Here is a 14,355-nt window from a genome sequence, read left to right as displayed (position 1 = left end):
CTGATGGATCTTGGAGAGCACTCACCTGGGAACACGAGAAGCCAAATTTGCTTATTTTTCACCTTTATTTCAGACTGAAACCTCAATCTTCCATCTCAAAACATCAGGGTGCTCCTCAGTGCTGTACCAGCATTTTTGGAAGGCACTGGATAGCAGTGCTCCACTGTGCAGAATTCACTGGCCAGATGCACTCAGCCAGCAGAGCTGGATGAAAAAAGGCCCAATTTTAGCTCCTGCACTGAGCTCTGTCAGCACTGAACCCACAGAGCAAAGCAAATCTCCCCATTGTTGTCCAAGATTCCCAGCTTACAGAATCTAAACACAGTGGCAGCACACAAATTCTGTGTTTCATCTTTTCCATTCATTTAAGACCTTCTCAAATCAGAGGAGAGACAACCTCACACCTGCACAGCTGAAGGAGGGCACTGGACACCAGTTGCCAGCCACAGGCCAAATGATCCAACCTCAAATGATGTCAGGGGAAACAGGGACTGCCCATCCCCTGCTGCCCCTGCCCAGTGGGGTGCCCAGCACAGAGGCTCTGTCCTGTTGCAGCTCCAAGGTCTCTGCCACCCCTGTGCCACCCAGGGAAGCCCCCGTGGGTCTATGGAGCTGCTGTGGGGGCTGATGCACAGCTGGCAGGAGAGGGACCACAGTGTGCTGCTTCCCTCAGCTGATGGGAAAAAGCACTTCCAGAAACCACTTCTGTGTCTCCTTGCAAAGGGAATCCACAGAGACAGAACTGGGTGTTGTAACATCATTGGGTCTGATGGAAGGAAGAGGGTGCACAGGGGAGGATGTGGAACATTGAGTAAATCTGCCTCAGATGCCTGGTTTTGACAGGATGTGGAGCAGGCCAGGAGCTGGCAGGTGGGATGAGGAATGAAGGACCCCAGCTTACTGTGATGTAGCCATTAATGAAGGCTTTGTGTGTGCAGGACTCCTCACTTCTAAACGGGCACGAGGGAGCTCTCAGCCCCTGGGAGAGCTGCAGCAGCTTCCCAACAGGATCCAGGCCCAGCAGCTTGTGCAGGGCCCTCAAACACACCTGCATGAGACAGCAACAGGACAGCAGATGTTGCTGGTTACAGATGTTGCCCTTTACATAAGTTAAACCGAGGAAGTTTGCCTTGGAAAAAAATTTATAAATGCCTTTTCTTATACACAGAAGGCTCCCTAAAAGAAGATTTTAAAAATTCAAGGTAGTGTTGGGAATGTTTCCACTAACCTGCTCCAGGTCCCTCTGGCAGATCTATTGCCACTTGACCCAAACTCTCTGGCTGCTCCCACATCTGGAGCAATCACTGAGAGGTAACACCAGAAGGTGGAATCACTTTCATGTGAGCTCTACATTCCCAGCGGAAGGATGAGGCTCAGGCACCTCTTCTGTCCCACAAATGAGCACAGCAAGCTGCCCAGCAGGTTGAATGACTGTAAGCAAAACAAGTACTCCCTCAACATGTTCAGCAACTTCAGGAAGAACAGAACACACGTAGGATGCAAAGGGCAGCCCTGACCGCCTGAAGAAGGGGCAGTGGTCAAAAAAACCTCTCTGGAGGAGTGTGGGAAGATGACAGGATTGTTAATGTGCAATGCCCCGTCAGGGTCCATCAGGGCAGCCCACGGCACCCACGTGTCCCTCTGCAGGAGGGACAGGCACTGTGTAAGCAGCAGAGCCCACTGTTCACTCATGCTGAGACTCAGGGTCTTTCCCAGGCTCTCACACAAGCTGTGGCCCTCTCCTTGCCTTCTCAGACGTTCAGGAAAGCATGGAGCATGCTAAGGGCCAGGCTGTGCAGACACAATGTGCCCAAAGATGGAGATCATGCTCCTTGCAGCACAGGAACCATCACCCAGAGAGCTGGGACAGGTGTCCATCCAGCCAGGGAGAGCTGGACACAGTACAGGCAAGGACAAGACATGGATTCATCCCAGCCTCTTGCAGAAAAAAGAGCAAAGAGGCCTTGATTAGAGTTCGTTCATCAGAGACAAGAGAGATCAGAGGAAGCAGGGCAGATGTGAAGAGGTAGATGGGGAGGAGCCCACACAGGGGGTCTCCACTAGGAAACCTGGACAATGCTCTCAGGCACAGGGTGGGATTCTTGGGGTCCTGTGCAGAGCCAGGAGCTCGTCTCAGTAATCCTGATGGGTCCCTTCCAGGTCAGGACATTCCACAATTCTGATTCTAAATTAGCTGCCACCAGCATCACTCAAGAAAAATGCTCGTGTGCAATGCTGTTGCCATGACCAAACCCCTGCAGTGGGACATGAAATAACCCCTGCATTTGAGGCACAGCTCTCTTAGCAGAAGAATTCAGAAGATACAGCAGTTTCTAGGTATGGATTAACTTAAACACGATTCCCCAGACTGGAACTTTCCTCTTCCTGGAAGGAAGCACCCAGTGCAGCTTTGTAGCTCAATGCCTCATTCAGCACCCCCTGTAGAGGGGATCAGCAAACCTCTCCAAATGCTCAAGCAGTACTTCAGCACATCCCTGGGATGCAGAAAACCACCAGGATTAAACCATTCTCCAACAAGTCAGAGAATGTGGAAAATACAAGTGGGTCAAGGGTAGGACGTGGCTCCCACTGCTCCTCAGAGTGGTGCCACACAGTGGCACTGGCACATTCACAACTGGCACACCAGTCCCCTCCCTCTGATCCTCAGCCCCCCCACAGCTTTGCTACTCTTCACCTACTCTGCATTCATCTAATCGAAAGCTCTGGTGGAAAAATTTGTTCTTAGTGTCCAGTTTCTGCTTCCCACATTTGCCAAGCCAAGAGCAGGGAGACAGGACAGTGGTTATTTCCAACTGCCTGCTCAGAGCAGCAGTTCTGACCTGAGGGCTTGGTGGGGCAGAGACACGACTGAAAACATCACTTTGTGGAAGGTGAGGATGGGAGTCACAAATCTGGCAAGTGGCAATTGCATGCACTTCAATAGGGCTTAAGCACTGGACAGCACAGGAAATGTGAAGATCATCGGGGATGCCTGTGCTCTCAGCACTGCTGCACTTGGAAGATGCAGGAGAAAACAGTTCAACACCCAGAGGTGGTGTGAGCACAGCAGGCAAGGTGACATAGGAAATATTTAACCACCTAAAGCAGAGAGAGACAGCATTTAAGAGTATCAGATGACTCCCCCCTACTCCAAAACATCTCAAAATATCACCCTAATGCGAGACTTCCCAAGTCTCCATGAGACAAAACATGCTCCTATCCTCCTGTCCTGGTTTAGGACAAATTAGGGGAAACACCTTCAGAAAGAGCCCCCCAGAAACAAACCCCCCACCACCGGGTTCGGGAAGAATTTCCTCAGAGGAAAGGTGGAAAAAACCTGTTTATTTAGCAAACCAAAAACAAAACAAAACAAAACAAAACAAAACAAAACAAAACAAAACAAAACAAAACAAAACAAAACAAAACAAAACAAAACAAAACAAAAACAAAAACAAAAACAAAAACCAAACAAAACAAAACAAAAAAAAAACAAACAAAAAAAAAACCCCACAAAAAAAAAAAACCACTCCCAACACAAGAAAAAACAGCCAGAGATGACAAAAGAAACTCTTTCAGCAGTGTGAGAGGATGAACAAGCTCAGGAAGTCTCTGGCCGGGAGGGCTGATGCTTGTCACGAAATGCAGATTCCTCGATGTTCCTGGGTCCCGGTCCCGAACAGGTTCGGATGGTATTCCCAGCTAAACTAACTAATAGGGCAAAAAACAAAGCAAAGCAGCAGCTGAGCAGCAAGCCCAGCCGATGGGGGAAGGCGCCGGCTGACGAGACAAAAGAAACCTTCCCTTTGAGTCAATTCTGAAAGCAGCGAACGCAACGCCCGGCACGAACAGCACACACGGCTGGGGATACAAAGCACCGTAACCTCACCCCAGGACACCCCCATGGTGCAAAACGGAGGAGAAGGAAGAACTGAGTGCTGCCCTGCTACCCACAGAATGCAGCCCAGAATCCAGCTGAAAGCAGGAGTGCTTCCCAGGGGCTCATGTCTCTTCATTTTAAGATACCTGGAAAAGCTGAAGAGTAGTAAGTCCTTTGGAATCCTAAGCAATGTCCAAATGCTGTATATGAGACAGGAGATCAGGCTGGATGATAGTGGTTCCTTCCAAAAGAAATTCACACTGTTATGTTCATTTAAATACAGGAAGTGCCAAGCTGATAGTCTGAGACCACTTTCCAAAAACCCAACAGCCTAAACAAAGAACTGTCTATATGAAAAACACCTTCAATCATTCCCTCTGGCAAACTTTGAAAATAGGAAAAGATGGGCTTTACAATGTTTGGTTATCTTCCCGTGTTCTGTGACCCTCGAAGCAGAGCTGTGCACAGGAATCACTCACCTGCCAATCTCTGCTGCTGGAACACCTGCAGAAGGCAGATTTCTCTACCTGGAATGTTCTTTCTTTCCTTCTGGCTGGAGAGATGTCTTGTATAAGATACAGACATTGGCAGCTTTCTAGCTCACTTTTCTTCTTGAGAGCAAGAGGGGTCACATTAGAATCCCAGAATGGTTTGGGTTAGAAGGAACTTTCAAATAGAGCTCATTTCATTCCACCCATGCCATGCCATGGCCAGGGACACCTTCCACTGTCCCCAGCTGCCCCAAGCCCCACCCAACCTGGCCTTAGGCACTTGCAGGGGCAGCCACAGCTTCTCTGGGCACCCTGTGCCAGGGCCTCCCACCTTCACAGGCAAGGATTTCTTCCAGGTATCCAATCTAGTATTGTGTAGGATCCCAGCTAGTGACTGGGAGGCAAAGTCTTCCCTGGTCCTGCGTAGCTTCCAGTGGATTTTGACTCTATAAAAAATTAACCTTTTAATTCAGAGACAGTATCTGCCTTGTTTTTTCGTGGGGCTCCACACACCCACGTACAGCTCAGCCCTTACAGCAGTGGGTGAAAGCATTTCCTGGCCCAGCCAGAGCTGATTACAGGGATTTATTCTCACCCCAATAAAAGCTGCGAGGGCAGGTGCCAGTGACTCCAACCTGGCACCATCCCTTGTGAAGCCTCCTGCCCAAACACAGGGGAGGGCTCAGCTCCACATGCTGTCCCACATTGAGAGCACAATGGTGCTCTCCCCTCCAGGCCAGCCAGAACCCCAGCAGCTCTGTGACCTCTGCAGCCACGCACAGTCCCTGGATGGATGGTGGTGTGCCCCCAGCCCTGTGCTCCCATGGCATGGGGAACATGAGCCCAGCGTTGAATTACACAGCAGGAAAGGGGTTAAAGTTTAAATAACTGTTTTGTATATGAATTAATGTACGTAGCTTTGAGCCAAAATATCTACCATTAATTTTTCCACCTATTTCAGGAGCAGTAATATACACAAAGTAAAGTTTATTTTGGTACTTGGTATACTTCACTCTCATTAAAAATAAATTAATCAGCAAATTCCTACACAGCTCAGCCTTCTTTTATGTAAATACAAGCCAGCTGTAATGAATTACAAGGCGTTATTATCTCACACACACTGTATAATACTTCACACATAAAGTGGTTTCTCTGCTTAGCTCAGCTTTCAACAAAAGCATCTTAAATAAACTGCAAGCAAGTTGTTTGGGCTGTAATGTTTTCACAGAGAAGGGATACACCTCACACAGAGTGAGGGGCTCTTTACATGACTCATTTTATAAGAAGTTAAACTGAGGAAGCTCGCCCTGGAAAAAAATAACAAAATGCCTTTTTTATACACAGAAGGGTCCCTAAAAGAAAATTTAAAAAAATCCCACAAGGCAGTGTTTGGGAGCCTCTTTGCTGCATCCCACTGCTTTTTACATGGGGAAGGGATGGCAAATATTCCCCAACACACGCACTATGATGAAAGCAACTTGGGAAGGAAGAATAGTCACAGTCAGACATAGTTACACTTTCACCAGACTAAGGAGCCAAAAAATCAAAGATTAAATCCACAAATTAAGGATTATCACCTTCTACTTTTGCTTAATACTTTTATTAGGAACAAATCCTGATTTTATAGGGATTATTCTTATCAAAAGCACACATGGCACAGAATACAAACACACAGTAATTTAACCCAGAATGACATTTATTATTGACTGAAATTTTGTACAGGAGAGAAATGAAAACTGTTTTTGCCACTGACCTGGAAAACAGCCTGGTGAACCATCCACCCACACAGAGTACCTTGGCCTCTGCTGATTTCACCAGTGCAGCTCCTGCTCCCCTAATTAATTAAAATGGTGTTGGCACCATTTGCCTGCACAGCCATAGAAAGTTTTCATTGGTGTTGAAGGATCCTGCTAAAAAGCCCTGGACCATTGCTTTGGGGGATGGAGGATGGCAGAGTCCTGTCCCAGGGACACAAACAGGGATGTTCTTTTCATAAAGGAATTCCTAGAGCAAAATTCTACCAAGAATGTGGAAGTATCAGCAAGACAGACTGAAACATCAAGTACGGAGGCAGCTTTTATTGCCAGCCCAGCCATAACTGGGGCTTTTATCTCCCTAAGACAGCCAAAGTCACAAAGATTGTTCAGGACTGTGCATTATTTTTTGCATTCTCTTATCCTTGTGCAACAAAGTGGAGAGTTCCTAAAAGGGATTTTCATAGAAAACCCTTCAGAATCTGTTAAAGCAATTCTTAACTCCAAAAAAGCAAAGATGGACCATTCCATCTTGATACCAGGCATTTAAAATATATACTTAAATCTAAATATGCAAAGCTCAGATTTACAATTACAACCATTCAGGGAGCAGAGGACACCACTGTGTCTCTGAGTAGCAGCTCTTTAGATGAGGCAAGGGACAGAAACGTCTTTTTGAGAGAACTCTACATCATGGTGAATAGCTGGTTTCCTAAAGGCAGAAGGCAGCTCTGTCCATTTGTCAGCAAGGGCCACTCGGGGCCATCAAAAGGACAGAGGTTCTTGAAACAATGAGCATTTATTTGCAGGTGAAGATTCAGGAGCACAGCTGTCCAGGAGGCTGCCGAGGCACCGTGGATGGGAGAGCTAATGAAACGTTTTCCTTCCAACAGCAGACTGTTCTTCCTGACCACACAGCCTCAGCCAGCCCCATTCCAATTCCAGGCACGCTTCCCAAGCTGTTCTGGCCCGTGGGTCTCAGAGTCCTTCATCGTTGTACACGGGGGACAGGGGCCTGAGGATGCTGCGGGCGTTGCTCTCCACCAGCGGCCGCCAGCTCACCTCGCCCGTCAGCAGCAGCTCCTCCCCGCTCAGCGCGTCCAGGTGCTGCACCTGCAAGCACAGCCCGTCACTGCCACTGCCAGGCCAGCTCCACCAGCAGCCACAAACACCTGGCATTCCAGAAAGCAAGCACAACAGGGACTCTTCAGCCTACTCTGCCTTCTGTGTGAGGTAGACCTAAGAAGGTCACTTCCAAGTGTGAGGCATCGTGGAAAGGCCAACACAAGGATCTGCAGATCCTCTGGGATTCCCTGAGTCACTGCAGCCTTGGCTAATGCCTCCTCTGAAGCTTTGGCAGCAGGGCAGAGATGAGCCACACAAAGCTGCCATGAGTCACTTCATCCTCCTGCTGGTTACTGCAGGGAGCACTGTCCAGATAGCACCCCACGGACAGCTCCCATCCTGCACACAACTGAGACGTCAGCTACAGAAAATTGGCCAGACCAGCAGGGAATACCTGGGATTTATCACAAAAAAGCACATGTGCTGGAAGATGTGAACATGCAATGAATGCTCATCCTCACAACACAAGAAATTCCTGAATGTTTGCGTTGGAAAGAACCTTAAAGCCCATCCAGTCCCACCCCCTTCCATGGGTAGGGACACCTGCTACTAGACCAGGCTGTTCCAAGCCCTGTCCAGCCTGGCCGTGAACACTTCCAGGGATGGGGCATCCACAACCTCTCTGGGCAAAACAGTTGAGATCTAATGTAATTTTAAGGTGCAATGTAAGCAAAATTTTTAAAAAAACCCCCTCATCATACAGCAGAGGGTCAACTTGCTGCCACTGGTCAGCATAGATACAGCACATAGGGGGAAAAAAAAGAAAAACGTCACTCAATGATCAGTCAAAGATAAACCCACCACCATTAGCTCAGGAGGGCCAGGAGAGCTGACCAGGGGCACAGTGCATGTTCTCCTGTCAGTGTGTTCTCCTCTGGCATCCACGACTCTATAATAAATATCATCCAGTTTCCAGATTTTTACCTTCTTCTCCTTAAAAATGACCACTGCATATTAAAATGAGATTTATTTATGGGAAGTGAGCTGCACAGCAAGCAACAGAAGCAAGCACTGCCTGCTCTGGGGCAGAGGCTGAGGTGAGCGGGGCCGCACCTGTTTGCGCACGTACTCCACCAGCAGCTCCAGGTGCCGAGGGTCATCACAGTTCCTGTTAAAAAGGTTTCTCCAAAGAGCTGCTGCCAGAACACGATCATCACACAAGATTCCCTAAAGGAAGGGGATTAAAAACTGCACGTGAAGAAGGTCTGGACACAAACCGCCCCCACTGGTGTACTTGGCCTCTGGCCACAGCACCTGTCCCAGAGCCCACAGCTGCCATGGGCTCTGCACGTGGAAAGGCAGCAACATCACTCTTTCCCAGAATGGAAAAACAGCCCTGGCCTTAAATTCGTTTATAGAGCAGCCTGTAACCAATTTTCTGGCAAGTTAATTTGGAAAAAACCTAGGTCAGGGTATTCCTAATGTCGCAGTTGATAACTGAATTTCTATGTTATGAAATCTTTACCACGAAAATGATGATATTACAGAGAAGGCAGATATTTAATCCAATGCTGCAGAGCTGTAGTCTTGAGTTTGCTATTTTTCTTTGCTTTTTTTACTTTTCATTCTAAATGAGAGAGAAATCCTGCTTATCAAGAACTATCTAGATTTTTCCAGTTAAATCCAGTATTAGCTTTGGTTTATACAAGAACCACATCCATTAATGTTATTTGTCCCAATTCTCTTGAACTTTTATTGTCTTTTTAGATTATGTGGTGTTGTCACCACAGGCTCATAACTCCTGTCTTCCGCTAACACATTTGCCAAAGGCAAAAGACTTTAAAATATTCAGTTAAAAATTTAAAAAGACAACATTTGTCTTTAATTAAAGCAAACATTTTGTTTCCAAAAAGACTGTCAGTGAAGCACAAGCAGCCAAATCCTAGCTATACTTAAAACTGGATTAAACCTTGCATGTGTAACACTGTCCACAAGTCGATGAGAATATATTAATAATGCAAATCAACATGCAAAAAAATAGTATCATGATGTAAGAGTATCTGAAGAGCAACACTCACTAGAGCAAAAAAATGATGTAATCGTGTACTCCTCTTAAAAGTCCTGCAGACACTTGTGCAGAGTGGTGCTTTTGCCTCCCTGCATTATTAGGTACTGCCTATAAATATTCTCACATAGACTCCCTGTTAATATTCTATAAATCCTCTCTTTGCTTTCAAAGTACAGCAGAGTACAACAGGATTCAGAGGGAGGAAATGATTTAGTGGTGGCCAAGAAGGGATGGTGAAGCCCCACAAAGAACACCTTACCTTCCATACCCCATGCTTTAAATCTATACACTCTCTGCTGTTTTCTTCTAAGAACTTTCACTCAAGGCTGCTTCCATAACATAATATTTCTCCAGAGAAATGGACAGTGAGTGTTTTACCCATCTGGACTATTCTGTATTCAGGAATTAGATGGTCTTGTTGCACATTCCCTGAAAACAGCCTTCTTACCTCATCGTATCCAAACAGAGCTGCATAGAAATTTTCTACCATCCTTTTCAAGTCTTCTTTTAGAACAGCAGAATTAATCTGAAAAACAAACCAGAAAACCATCAGTACAGGCTCTAAGGAAGAGGTGAGGAGAAAATATTCCCAATGTCACTGCGAGTGGCCAAGGAAGCAGCAGTGCCCCAGCCCACCTCACTGAGATTTGGCTGCAAGCAGGAGACAGTCACTCTGGAGCCTCCCGTGACACAGCTCTGCTAATTCGACACAGCTGAGGTCAGTGTTACTCAACACACAGCTGGCAGGGACATCCAGCCAACAGCTCTGCCACCAGCTGCAGGGGTGGAGAGAAAATGCTGCAGGGGGAGTGTGAAGCAAGGCTGCCCTTGCAGTGGCAGCACAGACCAAGAGCATGGAGATGCCTCTGCAGCTTCACTACTGAGCAGCTATTCCAGATCTTCATTCATCCATAGAAACTCAAAGGTTTTTCAACTTTTTTTTCCTCCAAAGCACACTCTGCACGGCTGGATGTACTACTACAGTGGAAATACTGGAATGCTAAAGACAGAGACACAACCCTGCCACTGCTCCTTGTGTACTGTCCAGACTGACTCTCAGCCAGCAAGAACATGAATTCTGCCTCTCCAGCATCTCTAGCAGCTCGGACTCACAAGTTTTGGACTATGATTAAACTTCTTTCAGAGCCTGTGATGACATAGCAACTTCCCCCACGCTCTAAGTGTGACTCAGTCCAAGTTCCACACTGACCTTTAACTAAATTTAATAACTGTATAAGTATTTGCTGAGCTGGCCTAAGCCACCCTTGGGCGTGAGAAGTGACCCCATGTGAGCTTAAAATGGGACTGGACCAACTGCTGGGTGCAGAGGGATGGATGAAATTACTCCTGTGATCTCCATCATCCACACTGCCTGTCCTCTTGCCTCTACTCATTATCTCTACCAACAAAGTGATGCAGCTTCTCTCCCAAGTGCCCAGCTATACTTTGGTAAAACTTCTTCTTTGTACTGACTCCCAGGAGGGATCCAAAAGACACAAAACATTTCTTTTCTGCAGCTCTCACATGCTCCAGAAGTACAAATGACAAGGCTCATCCACCCTGCATACCAGCAGGATCCTCAGGTGTGACACTGCACTTTACAGAGACAGGACTTACACACAAGAGACACGAGCCCATCACATCCGCCACACTGGGAACCCTTTGTCCTGAATTCTCTCAGTATCCTTATGAGTATTCACCTTGGCAATTATACAACAGTTTTTCTATCAAAATATGAGTTAGCTTCTGCCAAGTGAACAAATTTCCAGTTCATATACTCTTCCCTTAAACCACTGTCTTTTTTCATCTGTTGATTTTTATAGCAATGCACATAGTGCAAACATAAGGAAAATTCCTTTTATGTCAGTTACTCATATTTTTCCATTAATATAAACTATTAAAATTCATGCAGATATTTTATAGGCTATCAAGATTTGGAGACTGGTTATTACTGAATGTTTAAAAAAAGAACTAAACATAAGAAATCAGAGGGTTAAATGATGACTGCAACTTCTGTAATGACTTAATTAAATTTTTATTGAGTACATAAACTATGATGTCATTTCTACCCAACCATGCTCAAACCTTCTGTGCATGTCAGAGATCGTGGTTTTTCTCAATAGAACATACTTCTAAATAAGCTGCACTTCTACAGCTCTAATAAGGGGGAGCAGGTCTCATGTAACACACTCAATAAATTATCCTTCCATTTTAAACAAACAAATTCCATGAGTTATTATATATTTGCCACGCACTTTTTATGACATAATAAAAATGTTACCTCAAGGATTACTTAACACATACTACAAACGTTATAGGAGGCAACTGCAAGGGGCAAAGAAAACAAATAGCCCCATTACAGAGACAAGTCCTGGACTAAAGATCCCTGGGGAAGCAGCTTTCCCTACTAAAACCAAAGAGCAGCAGCTTTAAGTAGCAAGAAACAGATCGATGAAGGAGATAACCAAGTTAAACAAACATGGTAATAAATACATCTTAAAAGACAGTTTCAGATATAAAATCTGAAATTGGTGATGGAGCCCTATCTTAGGCAATGAAATGATATTTAAAGGAACATTGCAGTTTCTGAAGAATACAACTGGCATCAGTCAAGTACAAATACTGAAGGAAAAAAATCCTTCTTTATAAATCAAGGAAAATGAGCACATCCAAAGCAGTGTTTGCTGGAAGTGCTTCCTCTTGTACAAGTTCTAACCACTGGCCAGTTTCAGGATCTGGCTGGTCAAGATTCTGCTGACTCTCCCACAGTTTGTTATAAAGAAGAAAAACCGCTGGAGAGTTCCAAGTGAGTAATTGCTAAAAACAAGAAAAAAATCAGTAACATTTGGAGCTCTTCTTGGGACTTTGCCCCTTTTGCCTTCCTGAGAACAGCCCAGCAGAGCTGTCATTGAACAAATTTATGTGCTGAGTGACACAGGACTGGGTTAGTTTAAAACAAGGAATCCACTTTTGGTCCACACCTGACCTTTACAACACCTCTGAAACAAGGAAATGTACAGCTAACATTATCTGCCTGCTGCAGGTCACAACTGTTCTCTGAAAGGCTCCCTGGGCCACATCTGCAGCAAACAGCTGCTGCATTTTCCACGTGACAGTGAGGAAACCATCTTCAGCCTCAGGGAGTTGATGTGCATCATCCAACAGCCACGTGCTGAGGGCGACTCTGCAGCAGACAAGTGACAGCCAAGTCCCACACAAGGTTTTGTATTCTAAGAAGACTTCTGAAGTGAAAGCATAACGCTGTCTTGTACTGCTGGACACGTAGCAAAAGCCCTCACACATGGACATGATATTTAAAGTGAATGCTACTCCAGAATCAGTCCATATCAGTGTCCTGTGATGGACCAAGAGCTTCCTCTGGTAATGAATCTCCTCCTCCTCCTTCTCCTCCTCCCCACTTGCTTTGGCTCATGGAGCAGAGAAGGATCACAGACTGGAAGGTAACAAATGACAGGGCAAAAGGAACAGTCTCAAGTTGTGCCAGCAGAGGTTTAGATTGGACATCAGGGAAAGGAAGCAACAGAAAGACTTTTAAAACATTGGCACAGGCTGCCCAGGGCAATGATGGAATCACCATCCCCGGGTCAAAAACGTGTGTGTGTGGCACTTGAGGTTTAATGGTGACCACGGAGATGGTGCTGCATTGACTGATGGTGACTGGATGATCTGGTGTTTCCCAGTCTTAGCAATTCCATGGGCTCTGATGTGCTCTGCCTGCTAACAGCCACCAGCCCAGGCACCGAGGTGCAGCCTGCCCCCTCAGAGCAGGACGGGGATCCCTGCAGTGTCACTGCACACCTGGCTGCTGCCAGTGCCACCCCAGCTGGGACAGCCATGGGCTGCACTGTCTGAGAACACTGCAACACGAGTTTCTGCTTTCTGCTTTTGCCAACACGTGCTGCACCCTTAAGCTACTATACACATGAATCCTTCTACAGACTATGGAGCCAGAAGGGGCACTTCTAACTGCCTCGTACAAGCACTAGGCATTGAATTCCAGGCAGCAATTCCTCTCTTTAGGCTGCAAGTTATGCTTGAACTAGACTTCTTTATGAAGAGATTTCAGCCAGAAGAAATGATTAGATCATAGAACCTGACCCTCTGCATATCACAGACCATTACATTTCACTGAGTTCCCCCTGTACTAAGCTCACTAAATTGTGTTTGGCTAAAGCATATCACCCTCACAGTTGAACATGTGTATCTCATTTCATATTTGAATTTTCTGGCTTGGATTTCCACCCCCTCATTCTCATTATACCATTGCTGTTAGAATAAATATTCTCTTCTGTACAATGTGTTTGCTCCTGTACCTATACACAATGGATGTGTCAGCACAGTCATCTTTTCAAACCAGGACTGGGCTCCTCCTGGTGCACTGTCACACCAGCAGCACACTCTGGAATGGTCAAAGTTGCAACAGTAAAGTAGTGCTTTATGCTGATACTGTAGAAATTAGTCCGTCCCCTGGGCAAAACAAGTTCCACAGGTCTGGGCACACTCATCTTGTCAGGGCTGAGTCCACTCTGGGGGCTTCTGCAGCCTAGAACATTGACCACTCTCACTGACACTTCTGACTGCTGGAGCAGGAGCACCAGCAAAAGTTCCTGAAGGAGATACAGGACTGATATTTCATAGTAAAAAATGTCACTCCACAAATATTTAGGCTTTTTCATGCTCTTTCTCTCAAGTTGCAATTGGACAGAATTACTTGTAATATGGTTTATGTTACTTATAAATAATATATAAGCACTTATACATTGGCTTTTTGAGTTTGCTCAAAACACTGCCTTAAAACACACATGACACTAAATGGGCAAACACAGCCCTTTTATTTCATCCTATAACATCACGACTGCTTCCAGGACAGTAATTTTGACATGATTGAGACTGCAGCTAGGATCAAAAAGATTAAATTAAAAAAAAAAAAGATTACGAAGATTTCTGTAGCAAGGAGCCATAATGGTCAGTTCCTTCAGGCACATACTTGTGAAATGTCAAAATTATTGAAGAAATTATTTTTCCAATATTCAATCTTTGAGCCTTTTAAGTGCTCTGCTACTTTGTCTGCAAAGCAGA

The 14,355-nt window shown here is 45.7% G+C and overlaps 1 protein-coding gene across 1 annotated transcript in view; it reads right to left on the bottom strand.

The window, feature by feature from the left end:
* Positions 1-5,331: 5,331 nt before the first annotated feature.
* LOC130261204 (ubiquinol-cytochrome-c reductase complex assembly factor 1) overlaps positions 5,332-14,355 on the bottom strand; it is a 36,168-nt gene continuing 27,144 nt past the window's right edge. Inside the window, exons 8-10 of the mRNA XM_056507177.1 lie at positions 9,704-9,781; positions 8,301-8,414; positions 5,332-7,235 (exon numbers count right to left, since the gene is read on the bottom strand). Coding sequence (XP_056363152.1) covers positions 7,101-7,235; positions 8,301-8,414; positions 9,704-9,781 — 327 coding nt within the window. The 3' untranslated portion in view covers positions 5,332-7,100. The remainder of the gene's footprint in view (positions 7,236-8,300; positions 8,415-9,703; positions 9,782-14,355) is intronic.

This window comes from Oenanthe melanoleuca, chromosome 20 (genome assembly GCF_029582105.1).
Source record: "Oenanthe melanoleuca isolate GR-GAL-2019-014 chromosome 20, OMel1.0, whole genome shotgun sequence".
Taxonomy (NCBI): Eukaryota; Metazoa; Chordata; class Aves; order Passeriformes; family Muscicapidae; genus Oenanthe; species Oenanthe melanoleuca.
This window is presented reverse-complemented; position numbering and strand designations above follow the sequence as displayed.